The sequence below is a fragment of the Hyla sarda genome, chromosome 1, assembly GCF_029499605.1.
Source record: "Hyla sarda isolate aHylSar1 chromosome 1, aHylSar1.hap1, whole genome shotgun sequence".
NCBI classification, from domain to species: domain Eukaryota; kingdom Metazoa; phylum Chordata; class Amphibia; order Anura; family Hylidae; genus Hyla; species Hyla sarda.
In genome coordinates this window covers 377554772-377576262 of record NC_079189.1, presented here as the reverse complement: position 1 = coordinate 377576262, position 21491 = coordinate 377554772, and the positions used below count along the sequence as shown (strand labels likewise).

Below are 21491 nucleotides of genomic sequence, written 5' to 3'. Positions count from 1 at the left end.
ACACACAGCTCCCTTCAGCTGAGGTGGTGGAGCCTTGGCTGGCTGAAAGAGGGAGCGGCGTGCCACTGGGTGATGCAGCAGGCTGAACCACTACATCGGAGCCACGGTTCTCCCAGGCCGTTTTATGGTGGCGAAGCATATGTTGATGCAGGGCTGTGGTGCCAACATTGGGACCCTGGCCACGCTGACATATCTTGCATGTGGCTATGTTAATCTCCTCCGGATGCTTGATGAAAAACTGCCACACCGCCGAGTAGCTGATTTTCCCACCAACAGTCCGCACTAATTCACTGCTACTGCCGCCGTCTCCAGTAAACCCTGTTTCATTACCTCCTGGGAAGGTAGGCTGCCGCAAAGCAGGTGGTCTCCCCCGGGCATGTTTGGCTCCAGAATTTACACTTCGGCCACCTTGCTGTCTGCCAACCATGCTACCACCTTGCTGGCTCAGCTGCTGCCTCAGGGCAACCTGCAACCCTCTTCTCCTGATGATGATAAAGCCCCTTCTGCAGCCTGCTCCCAAGTGCGATCGGCTTCATCATCGAGTTGTGTCTGCACGTCACTGATGTCCTCCTCAGGTTCCTCAACAGTGTCTGCTTCAGGACCCTGAACGCTGGCAACACCGCCTCCCATGTCACTCTCCTCATCACTACTTGCCCGCCTAGCAGAGGAAGCGGCGGATGTCTTCTCCACTTCTTGGCTGGGCAGGAGCTGCTGACTGTCCTCTATTAGATCGTCCTCACTGAATAGTGGAGCTGAACCCACAGCATAAGATACTTCTTTAGGGGAGGGAACAGCATAGGACAGAGGCAATGGGAGGACAGGGACTGGTCCCGGGCCATGACAACTGAGGATTGTGTCTGAGGAACCCACCGACTGTTGACTGGGGGTATCAGATGTCACTTGTGATGAAGTGGATTACCGTGTTAACCAATCGATGACGACAGATGGGTTGCTGGTTGAGACATGACCGCTAGCTGATACCAGGAGTTCAGGCCTCTCGCTGCGACTCCTGCTGATACTCACCCCTAGTCTGCTGCAACCTCTGCCTGATGAATTTAGGCCTCTGCCACTCCTCTGTGCACGTCCTGGCACTTCTCTGCCTTACATACTTAGTGCGTATATGAGGGAAGTACAATATGTTCACTACACTTAAAACAGTAATTGTCTAGAACAGCAGCAGGTGTGTACTTTTGGCTGTCCTTTCACAGTATCTAGGCCCTTGACAGATTATCAGGTACAAAATAGTACACTACTTAGATGTAGGTATGTGGTATTAACTTATGATGGCAGAAAAATGCGCTACAGTAAACTTAAAATAATATCTGAGTACAACACCAGCCGGTGAGTACTTTTGCCTGGACTTTCACAGTATCTAGGCCCTTGACAGATTAACAGGTACACAATAGTACACTACTTAGATGTACGTATGTGGTATGCACTTATTAGGACATAAAAATGCGCTACAGTATGCTTAAAATAGTATTTGAGTACAACACCAGCCCCTTGTATCTAGGCCCTTGACAGATTAACAGGTGCAAAATAGTACACTACTTAGATGTATGTATGTGGTATTCACTTATGAGGGAAGAAAAATGCGCTACAGTACGCTTAAAAAAACGTATTGGAGTAAAACACCAGCCGGTGATTACTTTTGCCTGGACTTTCACAGTATCATGGCCCTTGACAGATTAACAGGTACAAAATAGTACACTACTTAGATGTAGGTATGTGGCATGCACTTATGAAGGCATAAAAATGTGCTACAGTACGCTTAAAAAGTATGAGTACAACACCAGCCGGTGAGTACTTTTTCCTGGCATTTCACAGTATCTAGGCCCTTGACAGATTAACAGGTACAAAATAGTACACTACTTAGATGTATGTATGTAGTATGCACTTATGAGGGCAGAAAAATGTGTTACAGTACGCTTAAAAAAACGTATTGGAGCAAAACACCAGCCGGTGATTACTTTTGCGTAGACTTTCACAGTATTTAGGCCCTTGAGAGATTAACAGGTACAAAATAGTACACTACTTAGATTTACATATGTGGTATGCAGTTATGAGGGCATAAAAACGCCCTACAGTACGATTAAAAAGTATTTGAGTACAACACCAGCCGGTGAGTACTTTTGCCTGGCCTTCCACAGTATCTAGGCCCTTGACAGATTAACAGGTACAAAATAGTACACTACTTAGATGTAGGTATGGGGTATGCACTTATGAGGGCAGAAAAATGTGCTACAGTATGCTTAAAAAACATATTTTTGCACAACATCAGCAGTACACAACACTGCTGGAGCCCACAAAAGCTGTTTTCTAAACCCAAAATTGCACTTTGTCAAAGACTATTAGGAATGGACTGCTGGGTATTATACCATCTAGAGACAAGTATAACCAGCAGATGATTTATTGTAAAACAAAGACACAAAATTGCGGTAAAAAATTATTCCTGCCTCATCTGCTAAGGTTTATGATGTCGAGGCAGCTTGTTGAAATGTATGAGGCAACACACAGCTCTCTGCCCCTCTCTGTAATACAATGCTGTAGAAAGTGACTGTTAGGTTAATGGCTGCAGTAAAAATCCTTTTCAGTGGAAAAAAGCACTGCTGATGTTACCAGGAGGGGAAACGCTGCTGGAAAAAGCTTTTCTGTGACACACACACACTGGCGGTCTGTCCTATCTCTGTATAGTGTAATGAATGAAGTGACTGGCTGCAATATGGCTGCCGATTATATAGGGCGGTGACATCACAGGGGTGACTGGCTGTTGGTTGGCTGCATCCTGCATGTGATTCAGGGTCATCCCGCCTACCTTCCCAGAGTTCATTGCCCCATGTCCTCACATGTGGATCCGCCATTTTAGATGCCCTGGAGCCTGGACCGCACTAAATGGAGTTTAATGAAGTGAATCGAGCGATAGAATCGTGGCGATATCCACATTCGTTGCAAATCGAATTTTTCATGAAATTCTTAACAAATTTAGATTTGTCAGCTTTGATTCGCTCATCTCTAGTGATAATGTGAGAGAGGGGGGTGATGGTGTGGAGGAGGTGAGGGGGGGGGTGATGATGTGGAGGAGGTGAGAGGGGATGATGATGTGGAGGAGGTGAGAGGGGTAGTAGAGGGGTAGTTTGCAGGTGAGAGGGGATGTGTGCAGGTGAGAGGGGGGGGTGATGATGTGGAGGAAATGTGGGGAGGGGGTGCAGGTGAAAGGGGGTGGGGGGGTGTAGGTGAGGTGGGGGAGGTGATGATGTGGAGGAGCAATGGCGACTTCCCTACCTGGCTACCTACACAATTACCTGCTTGGCTACTTCCCTACCTGGCAACCTACCTAGATACCTTCCTGGCTATTTCTCTACCTGGCAACCTACCTAGTTACCTGCCTGGCTATTTCCCTACCTGGAAACCTACCTAATTACCTGCCTGGATACTTCCCTACCTGGCTTCCTACCTTATTACTTTCCTGGCTACCTAACCACCTACTTAGCCTCCTGGCTACCTACCTGCATAGCTACTTACCTACATAGCAACCATATTACCTGGCTATCTAGCTACCCAGATATCTACCTACATACATACATAGCTACCCATTTACCTACATGGCTACCTACTTAGCTGCCTTGCTACCTACCTATGAACCTCCATATCTACATAGCTACCTACCTAATTGGCTGCCTACCAACCAAGCTAGCTACCTATATCCAAGGAAAATTCAGCACATCAAAGTATAAAGTGCATAATTCCGTGAAGTTTATTCCATTCCAAACAGTGTTACAGAACAGGCTAAGTTTCGTTGCTTCTCATGCTTGACAAAGACGAAGACAGGTCGCTGAAATGCAGTCTGCTCTGTAACACTGTTTGGAATGGAATAAACTCCACTGAACTCTGCACTTCAGGCGAGTACACTGGAAAAATGCAGAGACTAAGATGTTTGTCCTGCAGATGCTGCAGTTATGGGTTTTGGCTGGAAGAAATTGTCATGCTGGTCTTAGCCAAATGGAAAACAGAAGGAAAGAGGATGACGCCGACTGTAAAGGATGTGAATTGTGAGTCAGTTAATGTAACTGTATGTATTCTGGGGTCTGTTTTATGGTGGGGACTGATTCTGGGGTTTGTATTATGGTGGGGACTGATTCTGGGGTCTGTAATATGGTGGGGACTGATTCTGCGGTCTGTATTATGGTGGGGACTGATTCTGGGGTCTGTATTATACAGGCCTGAGTTAAAATGGTTGTCTTCGCTGTAAGTTCCTTACTGTAAGAACAATATATAGGGACAGTTCTGAAAATAACTCCCCCTGTGACAAACCACACCCCACAAACCCCACCCACAGAAAGCCACACCCACGGCAAGCCACATCCATATTGCCATCACCCCAAACGACTTAAAAAATTTGGGCACAGCACTACTAAAATGTTGCCTACTCCTGGTCTAGTAAATACTGCTAGACTTGCAAACTGCTGCCAGACACCTCTGATCTCCACTGAGAACATCTGCCATGGTTAAATCTACCTAATTCTTCTTTCTCCCAACATCTACTGTCAGGGGAGAGTTAGGAGGCCTCCATATGGTCCACTGGCCCTACCAAAATCACCAGGTTATACCAACATGAATCTAATTTTAGTGACCAATTTAGCTATATAAGACCCTCACTCAGTACATTGGTATAAGTCACTGCAAACATAAAGCTTCAGTATGCATTTTGCAGCTTATTTACAAATGTATTTGTTTTTATCATTGACAAAGCAATTTACTTTGCACATATTTTGCATACATCCCTGCCATTTATACCATTTTTCAGAGACAAATTTTCTTCTGAATGTAGTCCGTGGAAGCTGCCCCTCTCTATAAGCAGACCATCTGACCAAAGATAACTTTTTTGAGCAAATTTTTCAATGCACACCCCTTTAAAAAGACCATACATTGGAATTGTATGTACTCTAAACCAGGTGGATGCAGATCTACACTGCGCCACATCACCAAACTGGAGAAAGAAGGAAGTGGAGAACTGTAAGGGACGTCAAGAGAGATGCTGGATAATTGTATAGGACGTAGGAGGAGGGAGGCTGTCATAGATGAGGATGGTGTAGAGCCCACATCCTGCTGCACTGGGGAGAGGAGCCCTTGTGGAGACCAAAAATGAAATAGAGAGCAATGCTAGGGACCATTAATGAAAGGGGGAGATATATTAATAATTTTATTTATATAATGCCATCAGATTCCGCACAACTTTACAATTGTGGGGTACAAATAAAGACAAGTATCAGACATTACAATATTACACACTAAATATTTAAACAATGTGTCCATCAGCTTTTGGTTGGTGGTTTGCAAATAAACTTAACCATATTCATCAGTTCCTGGTGGGAAAGAGACTGTTTCTGTCTAGATTTCGACCCCCTTTCTTAGAAAGCTTCAGGCTTGCACAGATCTTTTCTTTTCTGTCCTCTCCTCCCCAAATTTCCTCTTTGTTTGCTCCCACGTCTCTAGAAGCTATGGCTATCTATACCCCTGCCCGACCTAGGCCACTGTGTCCTATTTATTCTATGCTTAATTGTCCTTCTGATGATACTAAATTGAAATTTATGTCCCAGTGGGAGGAGGACCTCCGGGTATCCATGTCCCTCTGTTCTCAACTCAGCATGATTGCTGTTCTCAACTCACTAAGGGAAGTTGGCAGGTTTTGCTGGACAAAACGTCCCTCAAGATATTACATAGGACATATTATGGCCCAGCCCATCTACATGCTATCTACCCGGAGGTCTCTCCTCTCTGTTTCAGGGGATGTCCTGAGACGGGTTCCATGCTTCACATTTGGTGGTCTTGCCCATTGGTGACTGCTTTCTGGAATGGGGCCATGGGCCTCTTCTCATCAGTATTAGAGAGGCAAATCCCTCTTTCTCCTGATATCTGTCTATTGGGACAGAATCCCCATGGACTCCCCTTTGCTTCTTTTAAATTGGTTCAATTTATATTGCTAGCGGCACGTATCCATATCGCTTTCAAATGGCGCTCTGCTATTTTGTCTGTCCCCATAGTCATTTCATGGGTTTATCATATTCCTGTCTTGGAGAAACTTAACGCCCTCAGGGCGGACACACTTTAACTGTTCTATAAAGTATGGGAGCCCTGGCTATCCTCTCCTCATGCCCCGGACATTTCCTACTATATATCTTTATAGCAATATGATATGATATGATGATTCTGCACTCTCCAGATGCTCTTTTCTTTATTTTGCTATGTACCTCTTATAAGTTGTATTTATACACTGGAAGATTGCCCAGCTCTCCCCTGTGTCCCTACCCTACCCCCCCCTCCTCCCTACCCTTTTGTTTTTCAGTTTATTAAATGCATTTGTAGGCCTGCATTGCATCCAATTGTCATGTACTGTTATACTGTTGTTTCTTTTCTTCTCAATAAATTTACCTTTTGTCACTAAATATTTAAACAAAAGGAGTGAGGGCCCTGCTTTGGAGAGTTTACAGACTACGAGGAGTGGCGTTGATATAAAAGGCATAAAGTGCTTTATAGATACAATGGTCCAGCCATGTTTTATAAATAGGAAAGGTTACATACAGGCGGGTGAATAATATCTAAAGTACATAGAGAGTAGGGGGAGACTGCTCAGTATGGAGCTTTTGATATCTCCAAGACCCAGAGATCTCAAAAGAGGTAAAGTGATAGTAGTGGAAGCCAATTAGAGGATTTTATAGGCCTGCTTGAAGAGATGTGTATTTAGGGCATGTTTAAAACTGTGGATGTTGAAGTTAAGTATGAGGGATCGAGGGATCGCATTGCCGAGAACTGATGCAGCACCAGAAAAGTCTTGCAGACGGGAGTGAGAGGTTCGGAGTATAGAAGATGTTAGTGTTTGATCATTAGCAGAGTGGAGAGGATGGTAGACAGAGACAAGGGAGGAAATGTAGGGAGGTGCAGCATTGTGGAGAGCTTTTTGAACGAAACTGAGAATTTTGTACTCTACGCTGGACTAATGGGTAACCAGTGTAGTGACTGGCACGGGGGGGGGGGGGGGGTGCATCGGGCATCGGTGTAATGGCTGAAGAGGCAGATGACTCATTGAGGATGGACTGGAGGGGGGAGAGTTTAGAGAAGGGAAGACCTATTAGTAAAGAGTTACAATATTCAAAGCTAGAATGAATCCATGCATAGGACCAGGAATGAGATGGGAGGCCATGTTGTAGATTAGGAATGGGAGAGTTTACAGAATGGGTACCAGGAATGAGATTAGTAGACTTTCTAAGTACTGTAAAACAGACAGCAAGTTATGTTGGGACAAGAAATGAGAGGGTATACATTGCTGGAAGGAAAGTAATTTGATGCATAATAAAAAAAATCTATCTTTAATCATTATTTGTTTTATTTGCGTGCTGTACTTGCTTGTTGATTCCACTTTCGCGAGCATTCTGTATACTTATTTCTTTGAGAGGGCCAGCCCCATAAAAGACCATTCATTCTGTAAGTGGACTAGCCTTGGTGGCTTATCATAGTAAAGGTACATTAACCTATAGACAATATGCCGTGTTATAAAAGGACTTACAGAATGCAGATTGATTAGCGACATATAGTTTACTATGTAAACATATTGTTCACTAGCATATGTAGAATTCACCCATAAAACTTAGTGATCAATTGTGTGCATTTTTCTGATTTCATTTAGAAGCAATTGTTATACATACAGTGGGGCAAAAAAGTATTAGTCAGCCACCAATTGTGCAAGTTCTTTCATTTAAAAAGATGAGAGTCCTGTAATTTTCATCATAGATATACCTCAACTATGAGAGACATAATGAGAAAAGAAAATCCATAAAATCACATTGTCTGATTTTTTTAAGAATTTATTTGCAAATTATGGTGGAAAATAAGTTTTTGGTCAATAACAAAAGTTCATCTCAATACTTTGTTATATACCCTTTGTTGGCAATGACAGGTCAAACGTTTTCTGTAAGTCTTTACAAGGTTTTCACACACTGTTGCTGGTATTTTGGCCCATTCCTCCATGCAGATCTCCTCTAGAGCAGTGATGTTTTGGGGCTGTCGCTGGACAACACGATTTTTTAACTCCCTCCAAAGGTTTTCTATGGGGTTGAGATCTGGAGACTGGCTAGGCCACTCCAGGACCTTGAAATGCTTCTTAGGAAGCCACTCCTTCATTGCCCAGGTGGTGTGTTTGGGATCATTGCCATGCTGAAAGATCCAGCCACGTTTCATCTTCAATGCCCTTGCTGATGGAAGGAGGTTTTCACTCAAAATCTCACAATAGATGGCCCCATTCATTATTTTCTTTACAAGGATCAGTCATCCTGGTCCCTTGGCAGAAAAACAGCCCCAAAGCATGATGTTTCCACCCCCATGCTTCACAGTAGGTATGGTATTCTTTGGATGCAACTCAGCATTCTTTCTCCTCCAAACACGACGAGTTTGGTTTCATCTGACCATATCACATTCTCCCAGTCCTCTTCTGGATCATCCAAATGCTCTCTAGCAAACTTCAGACGGTCACGGACATGTATTGCCATAAGCTGGTGGAACGTGTCTGGCACTGCATGATTTGAGTCCCTGGTGGGATAGTGTGTTACTGATGGTAGCCTTTGTTACTTTGGTCCCAGCTCTCTGCAGGTCATTCACTAGGTCCCCCTGTGTGGTTCTGGGATTTTTGCTCACCGTTCTTGTGAACATTTTGACAACACGGGGTGAGCTCTTGCGTGGAGCCCCAGATTGAGGGAGATTATAAGTGGTCTTCCCAGCCTGGTGCAGGTCCACAATTTTGTTTCTGGTGTCCTTCAACAGCTCTTTGGTCTTGGCCATAGTGGAGTTTGGTGTCTTTTATACTGATAACAAGTTCAAACAGGTTAATACAGGTAACAAGTGGAGGACAGAGGAAACTATTAAAGAAGAAGTTACAGGTCTGTGAGTGCCAGAAATCTTGCTCAATTGTAGTTGACCACATACTTATTTTCCACCATAATTTGCAAATAAATTCTTTAAAAATCAGACAATGTGATTTTATGGATTTTTTTTCTCATTATGTCTCTCATAGTTGAGGTATACCTATGATGAAGATTACAGGCCTCTCTCATCTTTTTAAGTGGGAGAACTGGCACAATTGGTGGCTGACTAAATAGTTTTTTGCCCCAATGTACATAAAAAAACAGAAGCAATGAGGTAATAATAAACAACGACAATGAATTTGCCAACTGTGACAATGTAAATAAGCTGCAGATCAGATATAATCGAAATCAATAATACGCGAAAAACTATTAATCCATGTTTTTGTATATTGCAGTCTTATTAAATTAGAAATATTTGGCTGTCATGCCCTTACAGCTAAATGTTTGATCTCTGTGGCTACTGAATGTGTACAGCTGGACAACCTGAATATTGGTAAAATTCCAAAAGCAGATGATGTGTGCCTGGCAAAAATCGCATCTAATTTACACAATATCGTGACACTGAATTTGACAGGCCTCAGTGTGGTAAGATTTAGTAGAAAACTGCTTACAGGTCTTGGTTATTGTTGGTTAATAAATGAGTGAAATGTTAATAAGTACAATGTATAAGTTTTCCTTAAAGGGGTACTCCGCCCCAGGACATCTTATCTCCTATGCTGGGGACCCCCGGGATCTTCGCTGCGGTCCCCCGCTATCATTACTGCACAGAGCAAACTCGCTTTGTGCGTAATGACGGGCAACACAGGGGCCGGAGCATCGTTACCGCACGGCTCCGCCCCCTCATGATGTCACGGCCCGCCCCCTTAATACAAGTATATGGGAGGGGGCCCTGGTCGCCATCACGCCCCATCCCATAGACTTGCATTAAGGGGGCGAGCCGTGACGGCACGAGGGGCGGAGCCCCTGTATCGCCGGTCATTACGCACAGAGCGAGCGTGCTCTGTGCAGTAATGATAGCGGGGTGCCGCAGCGGAGATCCCGGGGGCCCCCAGCAGCGGGACCCCGGCGATCTGACATCTTATCCCCTATCCTTTGGATAGGGGATAAGATGTCTAGAGGTGGAGTACCCCTTCAAGTTTCTTATGAAAGTGCAGCAAGATTATTAAAATATATGGCATCTGTTTTCATTCATTTCCCTATTGACACCCTTTTAAAACATTACACAAATACTATAGACGGAATTGACTATTAACTGAAGTGGAAATCTTTGGATAATATCATGCTGTTTTTAATATTTTAAAGTACTAGAATGGAACAAAAATATAGATGCAAATCCAATGATTGTATCTATACAAAATTTGCACCAAAAATGTTTCACATTAATTAGTAAATGTTTTACAACATTGTCTGTACCATGTCCCTTTTTTCGTGAAAAAAAATAAAACAAAAACAAATCCAAAACAATCAAGAGGACATGAAGCTTGTAAGAGTCCAAACTTTGGTTAGACACATGCGCCAGATTATGGAGCCACAGAAGGCATTAATGGCATTAATGTGGGGTTGGATACTCCTCTAGGATGATATTGTAAGATTTCAGGTTGTGTCTATGGGAAATTGTGCCGATTCAGCCAATAAAGCATGTGTATAATGATGATGGTGGAAATGAAGGTCTGGCTTAAAGGGGCTCTCCGGAGGAAAACTATTTTTTTTTTTTTTTACATCAACCTGTGCCAGAAAGTTAAACCCCTTCAATAGCTTCATTGAAATAGGAGTCTGTGAAGATTTACAGAGGAACACTGGGTTGCAACACTTAAGCCATGTAATATAAAAGGGACTACCACCCTCATTGTCATATCAATTTATAATCCGTATACACAACCCTATTTCTGGTGTCATAAACTTGATTTTTTGCTCACCACGGCCTTATCACAGGATACCATTAGATTACCACAGACACATAGGTCCAACATCATGAAGTGGACTCAAATGTTCAGAAACTAATAGAATTATGTAGACGTTTAAGAAGCTGAAGCATTAAGTGTATTTCTATTTTATTGGAATAGTTCTTGAGGAACATCCATGGTTATATTTTCAGAGGTAATCCTATATTTCTAACTTGTTTCCCTGTTTTGATTATTCAAATGAATATCTAGTAAATTTACATAGTCTCTCAATAAGGTAGAAAGTGTACTGGCACTATCCACCCATTCAGGGTCAGCAAACACACTGTAACAATGATAAAGGAAGGGTACAGTCCATCAAATCTTTAAGAATAGAATTAAGTAGTGGCACTTACCACCAGGTGACTCATATGACCCAGGTACCAGCATATGTGTTCCCTTGAAATGAAATTCAGAATTGGCTCAGAATCACATGGCTGGAGCATCAGACGGGGAGAGCCACACAAATCATTGCTGGATTGCATGTGTAACCCTTTGCCGTTTTCAGCCTTTCGTTGCACATCCGCTATAATACGAAGAGATGTGTGGCTAAAGGACAATAATTTTGTGGTGGGTCAAAACAATCCCATCAGCCAATGAACGGGCTTATTCATTGGAGGATCTTTTCCGATATTACACAGGGCGATGTTGGTCTTTTTGCCCAATAATCACCTGTTGTAGTAGGGCCCCTGCACAGTGCAAATTGGGAATAAAATATACTATAGTTTTAGAAATTATTTAGAAGTTTTAGAAATTATTACTCAAACTACTAGAAGTAGGCTTACTGCAGTTTATACAATATTTTATTGTAAGGTTACCGACATTGGTTTGATTTTAATATTTTTACCAATGTGAAAAAATAGAACAACGTCAAGTCATGAGAGTGTAGCTGTATTAGCTGTAAGATGTTGATCACCTTCTCTTTACTGGTTTGATTTGTAGGTAAGGGATCGTGCTATTCATCTTATTGTAAAACAATGCTCAAAACTGGAGAATCTGACTCTCAGTTCCTGCTTACAAGTGACGGATGTCAGCCTAGTGGAAATCAGCACATATCGCCCTACCATCAAGTAAGCAGAAGAATGTATTTACTGTGCATATCAAATGTTTAGTTCAGGCCTCATTCTAAATACTAAAAGAGTTCTGGATCTATGTGAACTCAATGGCCCTCATATACTATTGCAAACCCGGGATGTGCGCCAGATTCTGTCGCATTGCGCCAGAAATTCTATCTGCGCCAGACTTTGCGCCTGAATTTGCACCAGAATTGAAAAAACTCAGACTAACTCACCATTTTGCTAAGAAAACCCGAAAAGGGGGCATGACCGCCGGTAAAAGGGGGCGTGGTCTCCAAAAAGGGGCGTGTTCCCGACATTTTCACAAAAAAACAACATATTTACTAAAGTTTCCACATAAAATGTGGTGGATTTGAGCTGAGGAAAACCAGACAGATCAGAACATGTGAAAAAAAAGGGAAAGTTGAAAATGTAGGTAAAATAAGGGAAATAAATTGTAGGGAATTGAAACGTACAAAGAAACCTACACAACACTCTTAGTAAATAAGGGCCAATGTGTGTTCCAGAAAATGCTTACTTTCTTAAAGGAAGACAGAGTTCAGAATGTACAGAGTATTCTAAGAACCCACTATCAATCTATCAAAAATATGTGTGTGTACACCTTTTAGTGCAATGTAAAGTCATTGGCCCAGATTTATCAAACTTTGTGAGTGAAAAACTGGAGTGATTTTTTTACCGCGAACCAATCACAGCTCAGCTAACAAGCTCTGGTAAAGTGAAAGCTGAGGTGTGATTGGCTGCTATGGGAAAATCACTCCAGGTTTTTCCCTCACAAAGTTTGATAAATCTGGGCCATTGTGCACAAACATCTACCGGGACATCATATAACAGATTCGTTGTGAATAAACCCATAAAGATTGTCTTTAGCAGCATTTCATTAAGGGGATTTACCAAAGCTGGAGCAAAGGAAAAGTGGAGTAGTTTCCTATAATAAGTAATCTGATTGTTTTTGTTCATTACCAAACAGGCTTTGGAAAAATGCTAGCTGAAATGTGATTGGTTGCAATAGGTAGCTGCTCCTCTTCATTTTTTCTTTAACACCAGTTTTGATATCTACAAAACAACTTTAAAGGTGCTCTGGTGGAAAAAAAATATTTAAATCAACTTTTGCCACAAAGGTTTGTAAATTACTTCTATTTAAAAATCTTAATCCTCTCAGTACTTATCAGCTGCTTTATCCTCCAAGGGAAGTTGTATTTCTTTCTGGAAATCTTTTCTGTCTGACCACAGTGCTCTCTGCTGACATCTCTGTCCAAGGAACTGTCCAAAGCAGGAGAGGTTTGCTATGGGGATTTGCTCCTACTCTGGACAGTTCCTGACATAGACAGATGTGTCAGCAGAGAGCACTGTGGTCAGACAGAAAAGAACTATACAACTTCCTCTGAAGTATACAGCAGCTGATAAGTACTGGATCTTATTAACCTTCTGGCACCAGTAGATTTAAAAAAATGTGTTTTCCACCGGAGTACCCCTTTAGATTGGTTTCACTTCTCTTGGTCCTTAGAGCTGTTTTTGTAGGGGCACATTATTGTGTCAGAACTTGATCCCACCAGAGTATCTTATGGCAGTTTTGGTGTATATTTATTAAAATTTATTGGGATAATGTGCATGAAACTTGCTTATTTTTCATCTTTCTATTCAGGTACCTTGACCTAAGTGGATGTAAAAAGGTGTCAGATATTGGTATTCAAGCACTAGCACGAAGCTGTCAACAGCTCCATTATCTTGATCTTAGCTCAACTGGTACAGGAAAACGAGGGTAAGGTTATTACCGTATTTATCGGCATATAACACGCACCCCCATTTTAACAGGGAAATTTAAGTAAAAAAAATTAAATGTAAAATAAATGACTTGGACTAAATGCCACATCATCCCCACAACTTCCTTTTCTTCTGCACCTCAGTTTGGTCCCATCCCCTCCAGTGCCACATCATTCCTTCCCTTTTATCAGTCCCTGCGCCACATTTACCCCTCTCATCGCCACCCCCCATGTCTCATCATTTCCCCCTGTCATAGACCACCACTAGCCATACAGACATTAAGCATTTAGTGCCTCCCCCCCACCATCATTTCCCCCTATCTCATCATCCCCCACCCTCTCATCATGCCCCCGATCATTCCCCCCTCATCATTTCCCCGTTTCATCATCCCCCACCCTGTCTCATCATGTCCCCCCATCATTATCCCCCCATCATCATCCCCCACCCTGTCTCATCATGTCCCCCCATCATTATCCCCCCATCATCATCCCCCACCCTGTCTCATGTCCCCCATCATTCCCCCTGTCTCATCATCCCCCCCACCCTGTCTCATCATGTCCCCCATCATTCCCCCCTCATCATTTCCCCGTTTCATCATCCCCCACCCTGTCTCATCATGTCCCCCCATCATCATCCCCCCATCATCATCCCCCACCCTGTCTCATGTCCCCCATCATTCCCCCTGTCTCATCATCCCCCCCACCCTGTCTCATCATGTCCCCCATCATTCCCCCCTCATCATTTCCCCCTGTCTCATCATCCCCCTACCCTGTCTCATCATGTCCCCCATCATTCCCCCCTCATCATCCCCCCACCCTGTCTCATCATGTCCCCCATCATCCCCCCCACCTGGTCTCATCATGTCCCTCATCATTCCCCCCTCATCATCCCCCCACCCTGTCTCATCATGTCCCCCATCATCCCCCCACCCTGTCTCATCATCCCCCCCACCCTGTCTCATCATGTCCCTCATCATTCCCCCCTCATCTTCCCCCCCTCATCATTTCCCCCCTGTCTCATCCCCTCATCATCCCCCCCTCATCATTTCCCCCTGTCTCATCCCCCTCATCATCCCCCCCTCATCATTTCCCCCTGTCTCATCCCCTCATCATCCCCTGTCTCATCCCCCCCCCTCATCATCCCCCATCATGTTCCTCCTATTGCATGATCAGTGGTCTTCAACCTGCGGACCTCCAGATGTTGCAAAACTACAACTCCCAGCATGCCTAGTCAGCCAACTGCTGTCCGGGCATGCTGGGAGTTGTAGTTTTGCAACATCTGGAGGTCCGCAGGCTGAAGACCACTCTTCCCCTTTCCTTACATGTCTGCGCTTCGGCTGTCTTGCGGGGTCAGTGAAGCAGATGAGTTACGTCCTCTCCCGGCTTCTCTGTGCAGCATCACGGATGTCACTTTTCGGCGGCGACTACAGGAAATGAAGTGATGCCGAGAGAGGACGTAACTCATCTGCTTCACTGACCCTGCAAGACCCTCTGCCTGACCTTAACTGCCGAAGCACAGACAAAACTATAAAAAGCAGCAATAGTGCGGATAGTGCAGGAGAAAACAAGTGTCAGTGCAGGGAGGAGACGCCGCTGGTCACTGATTTAAAGTGGCCGCGGCCGTGCTGTTAATACTTAACAAGCAGACGCTGCTGCGGCCGCTTTAAATCAGTGACCAGAAGATTTATCGGTGTATAACACGCAGGCAGACTTTTTGCCTTAAATTTAAGTTTTAAAAGTGCGTGTTATACGCCGATAAATATGGTATATTGGTTTATTTGTCTTGTCAGTAATTGCGTATTTATGGTGGCCCAGTACAGCATCTCCAGTTTCTACCCAACCGAGTGTAGTGGGTGGCAGAGGTATAATAGGTTTGATGTATAGAATGTCTCTCCAGTATTATGTGGTCATGCAGAGTGCATTTTCTGCATTAAATGTTTTATCTGTCTTTACCTGATAGTCTAAAGCATACACTCTGGACTAGGAAGTGAAGAGAGTTAACTTGTTCACGTTGCATGGCATTTTCTGTACAACCGAATGATTGATTTGGTCACATGTAGACTCCAGTGAATGTTTGAGCCAGTTCCGAGCTCCAGTGGAAAAGAGGTGGACCTAATCTTGTCCTTTTTAGTTGAGGCTTTGTCAGAGCCACTTGTCTGTCTCTAGGCCCTGCTAATCCTAAGGAGACTAATGTTTAGTGAGCCTCGGTACTTCTAATGTCAGGCATACCTCCTACATATAGGCCACAAGTTATTTGCTAGAGAATCACTGCTTCTACTTTAAGTTCCAGTACCACTGCAAAGATACAGTCTACAGTATTTAGTCTAACTAGCCCAAAAGGGATTTCTTTAAGAACAGATTAGTTATCGTGGTCCGAGGGCCTGGTCGAGTAAAAGGCTTGTCCTGGATCCACAGGCAGACAGCGATGCCTTCTGCTGTACATGCAGTACACGCACATACAACAGAAGCCGTCCCCTCTGTGTGAGCCGTATCTGTGGCCGATGACGTCACTTATCGGCGCCATCACTGTGGAGGAAGGAAGACACGGGCACCTGCTGTGCTCAGAGGAGAAGATCGCTGCGTGGGACATCAGGTGAGTATATATATATATATATATATATATATATATATATATATGTTTAGCAAAAAAAAAAAGTGCTGCTGCAACCTTCTTTTTTTGTATACTCTGTATTTGCCACAGCAGCATGCACCCATGTATTAGGTAGTTGTGCCTGCTATGTTTCTTTTTGTTTTTGCTGTGCAATTTAGGGGGAGTGGCACCCTCTCTATCTGTGCACCCCTCCCCCCTTTTTCACAGGAGATTTTTTAAATCGATAGTGGATCCAGCATCTCACCCAATCAGAGGCCATATGCCCAGCAGAGGTGAGTGAAATGAGTCTTAGGGTCCCATCCAAAACTAGGCCATCTACGCGTAGTCGAAGGGGGACACGTTTTGATCAAACAGTGCGCTAAGAGCCTCCATTTTTGACCAAGAGTGCTGATGCAACCTTCTTTTTTGAATAATATATATATATATATATATATATATATGTATATATATATATATATAAAATTTCAACTTAGGAATAGGGGTGGGGGAGGGGAAAACTCTGCAACTCTGCTGCCTACACCTGCTGAAGGGGGGGGGAACTCTGCTGTCTACACCTACTGGGGGGGGGGGGGGAACTCTGCTGCCTGCACCTACTAGGGGGGGGGACTCTTCTGCCTATACCTTCTGGAGGAAAGGGGGGAAAAACTCTGCTGCCTACACCTACTGGGGGGGGACTCTGCTGCCTACACCTACTGGGGGGACTCTGCTGCCTGCTCCTACTGGGGGGGGGGAACTATGCTGCCTACACCTACTGGGAGGGGATAGGGGGAAAAACTCTGCTGCCTACACCTACTGTGGGGAAACTCTGCAGCCTACACCCATTGTCTGCTGCATGCGAAGTGTCGTGCATCTAACCCACCTCCTTGACACTTGTCTTGTTGGCACCAAGAAGATTATATAACTTGCCTGATTAAGACACCATGTGTCGTTGTTCTCTCTTTACAGGACTGTCAACAGTTTTGAAACCACAAATCTTTTGACAGATTCCAACTAGTAAAAATGAGATGACATAGTTTTTTTTAATGGCAGGAATATGTTTTGCTTCTAATTGGCTCTGAACTCACCATAGACAGATGTATTCCAATACAATCCAGGATGACGAAGCAGAATACTAAGGGCACTCTTAATATCTGTGTAGAGCACTCATTGAAAGACAGGGATAAGAAAAGGACCTAAGTGCTGTTCAGAACCTTTTCAATTTTCTTTCATGGATTGCAGAATACTAAGATTCTGGGCAGTCACAGAAAAGCTACTATGGCAACAGATGCCTTTTGGCTCTCTCCTACATTTTATGGATAATACAGAGAGGTGAATATTTACCATGTATGATGTACTATAAATTCAAATCAGGGCTCCTTTACATTGTGGATTCTCAGCACAAAGCCTGTGGATGCGGCTTACTATGGTATAGATACCCCACCAGTGCAGTATTCGAAATCCCATTGCAACAGAGCAATTTATAATATATAACAATGCTTAATAAATATAAATATTTGATATATGATTACTTCGGAAGGGGGTAGATATAGATTTTGCATTGGGGACCAGAAAGTAAAAATGATGTCTGTCTATGCATATAAATAGGTAGGGATACCCATGTGCAATCTTGGTTTATTTTGAGCTGAGATGAAGCCCAGGTAACATGGATTGATCGTCACTCATAGTCTTTGATGTTTCCACTTTTATGTCATTGTTTTTGATGGAATATTTTGCTACCTACCTGCAGATCTTTCTGAAAAAGCATAGTAACATTTTTTTTTTTAAATACATTAAAACTGTTAGAAATTCTGCACGCTGAATTAATATATTGGGTGATTTTTTTGCAGGATATGCTTGCTTGCCAGCTATAGTTATGCTTCCCTGGAATGCTTAAAACTCAGCTTCTGCAAAGAAGTGACAACAGCCGCCATTGAGAAGCTTTGCAAAACTTGTAAAAGGTACTTTCATAAGGCATATGTTCAGAGGGGAAAGGGAAGACCTATTTTTATTCAATATGTTAGTTCATGGTTTATTTCCAGTATCCTGATTTTTGTGCCTGTTATGCCTACAAAGGATGATAGTATACTACATAATATCTGACTACGCTGTATTCATGTTACGACATGAATATCAGTAAACCTCACAGAGCATAGGATTTGTCAGTGTCTTGAAGCAGTGGCAGGAAGATTACACTTAATGGCGTGGCAATTTAGAGAGTGTGTAACATATGTGACCATGTGTCATTCACTATGTAACCACACGACAAGTGGTCAGATCTACAGTATCTGATGCTTCTCCCAACTCTAACAAAGCAAACACACTGAACTGTCCTAGATTTGCTGCAGGAACAGTTTTATAGAGGAAAGAGTATGAAGGAAACAAAATAGTTACTGGGTAAGACATTGTGTATTTATTTATATTTTTATTATCCTTTGTTCATACAAATACGGAGAAATACACAGATGAATCATAACATTAGGTGAATAACATTAAACCCACCTGCCTAATATTGTGTAGGCTCTGACCTGGATTCTTTAATTCCTATGGTGTGTCCTGTGGTATCTGGCACCAAGACAGCAGAACCTTTAATTCCCGTAAAATGTGAGGAGCGGCCACCATGGATTGGATTCAATTACCAGCATGTCCTACAATTGCTCAATTGGATTAAGATCTGGGCAATGTGGAGTTTATAGCTTAAACTCTTTGGCCCTCATTTACTAACAGCATTCCGACTCTTTTTGTCGGGTTGTGCGCCTAAATTCTGTGTAAATTCTGAATGTGCTACACACAAAACCCGACAGAATCAGAAACACTCAGAGTGAAAAAAAAATACAAAATGGGCATGGTTTTTGGGAAAAGAGGCGTGTTCCCCAAATATCATCCAAAATCACTCATCTTTTCTGAAAACCACTCTGAAAATCATGTTAATTTTCTGGGAAGAAATCCGTACACTTTAAAGCATGTATAAAGTTTCCTAAAGCAGAGTAAATGAGAAAATACCATGGAAACAAAAAAAAGGTCGGAACAGCAAAAAACACAACAAAACCTACACTCCACTCTTAGTAAATCAGGGCCTTTGTCATGTTCCTCAAACAATTTTTGCAGTGTGGCTGGACACATTATCCTGCTGAAAGAGGCAACTACACTTTGGATATACCATTACCATGAAGGTGTGCATTTGGTCTACAACAATGTTTAAGTAGGTGGTATGTGTGTCTTTTCTGATGCTTTTCTCTAATAGCAGGCAGTAACTTACCCTTTTCAGCAATTTGTACTATAGTAGCTCTTCTTTAGATTGGACTAGGCACTCTAGCCCTTTCCCCCAAGGTTTATCAATGAACCATAGGCACTCGACTGCCCATTTACGGGTTGTCTTTCTTTGGATTCCTTTGTAGATTTTAACCACTGCGTACCAAGACCTGCTGTTTTACACACTCTGACTCTGACACTCTTACACACTCTGACCCAGTTGTGTAGCCATCCCAGTTTGGCCCTTTTGAAAGTATCTGAGATCCTTATATTTGCCCTTTTTTCCAGCTGCCAAGACATTAACTCAAAGACATGACTGAGCACATTATCCAATATATCCCACTCCTTGACAGGCGCCATTGCTATGAGTTATGTTATTTACTTCACCTGTCAGTGGTTTGTATTGTTATGGTTGATCAGTGTATGTATAAAGGTCTTTTTAGACTGTGTCTGTTGGAGCTATATGTTGGGAGGATTCCTTGACATGTAATTTTGACGTATACTTCAGAGAGATGCCACTGTGTAGGCATACAGTGGCATTCATTGCCTATAGGCATCTATTGTATTCTATTGTATAATGTGTGGTATATGTTTTGGATGTGTTTGACATATGTTCCAGGTACATATGGCAAGTGAACACAGTGGGAAATTAACCTAAGTTAAGGTGCCCACACACCTTATTCTACAGTGGCCCAAACACCCCGCCACTGGCAGGTTCAGCCAACTGTCTGAGGTGTATGGCATTCTTCTGTCTCTCCCTTGCCAGATGATTTTAGTGGAGCAAAGGGTCGGGAGTGTTGGATTTCACCGCCCAACCCTTTAAACTAAGATAAAATACCAAAAAATTTCCATGTGGCAAGTTGATCACTATTTGTGTACAATGTCATAAACTTGTTGAATCTACAAAAGAGGGAATCCAGTATTTATTAAAGTAGACCTTCATTATTAGCCAACACCTTACTTTTCCACTTACAATATGTGAGTCACAGCCTTCGGCTAATTCTTACCTGCTATTTATTTTCCTTTATTAAGTATTACTTTATTGACCAGTAACTGCATCTTAGCTGCACTATGTATAATTGAAGTTTGAGTTGAACTTATGTGCATCTTCTGTATGTGACTTGGAATTTGTTCTTGTCCTATCCCCATGCTTTATACTACAGCTTCCATTGGCTACAGTGTATTAACACAAACTCACTACAAGCATATCAGGATGTCAGTTCTGCCTCCTGTAATTGGTTAAAATTATTTGTTTTATTTTTCAGGCTGAAGATACTTCACCTCTATGGTTGCCGCATGTCTCCTGACCTTGGGTACATCAAAAAACTTGGCAAATCTTTACAAATTCTTCATGATTTGTCTATATCAACTGCAAATATACTAGGGAAATAATTGAATTGTATTGTAATGTATTGTTTTCAGTGTATATGTATAATAAAAGAATTTCATGCATACTATACATACATACTATCTGTGAACATATAAAAGTGATAACAATACTGCAGGCCTAAGAAACACACACAGTAACAGGGATTCAAAGACTTCAACTGTCTCTTTAGTGAGGAAGGGGCATATCTTGAGGCAGCTAGACCTAGAGATGTAATGGATGTGAAGAATGGAGGATTCCTTAAAGGGGTACTCCACCCCTAGACATCTTATCCCCTATCCAAAGGATAGGGGATAAGATGTCAGATCGCCGGGGTCCCGCTGCTGGGGACCCCGGAGATCGCTGCTGCAGCACCCCGCTATCATTACTGCGCAGAGCGAGATCGCTCTGCACGTAATGACGGGCAATACAAGGGCCGGAGCATCGTTACGTCACGGCTCCGCCCCTCGTGACGCCACGGCCCGCCCCCGTCAATACAAGTCTATGGGAGGGGGCGTGGCGGTCGTCACGCCCCCTGCCATAGACTTGCATTAAGGGGACAGGCCGTGATGTCATGAGGGGCGGAGCCATGACGTCA

At 43.1% G+C, this 21491-nt stretch overlaps 1 protein-coding gene across 5 annotated transcripts in view; it reads left to right on the top strand.

Moving 5' to 3' along the window:
• Positions 1–20976, top strand: part of LOC130275615 (uncharacterized) — a 106129-nt gene extending 85153 nt beyond the window's left edge. For 3 of the 5 annotated variants that reach the window (XM_056523816.1, XM_056523810.1, XM_056523825.1), the window contains 5 exons: positions 9308–9497; positions 11795–11922; positions 13571–13687; positions 18126–18236; positions 20793–20976. In XM_056523816.1, the coding sequence (XP_056379791.1) occupies positions 9308–9497; positions 11795–11922; positions 13571–13687; positions 18126–18236; positions 20793–20919 (673 nt within the window). In that variant the 3' untranslated portion in view covers positions 20920–20976. Of the gene's footprint in view, positions 1–9307; positions 9498–11794; positions 11923–13570; positions 13688–18125; positions 18237–20792 lie in introns of those variants that run through there. The other 2 variants (XM_056523833.1, XM_056523837.1) reach the window with 2 other exon arrangements.
• Positions 20977–21491: the final 515 nt, after the last annotated feature.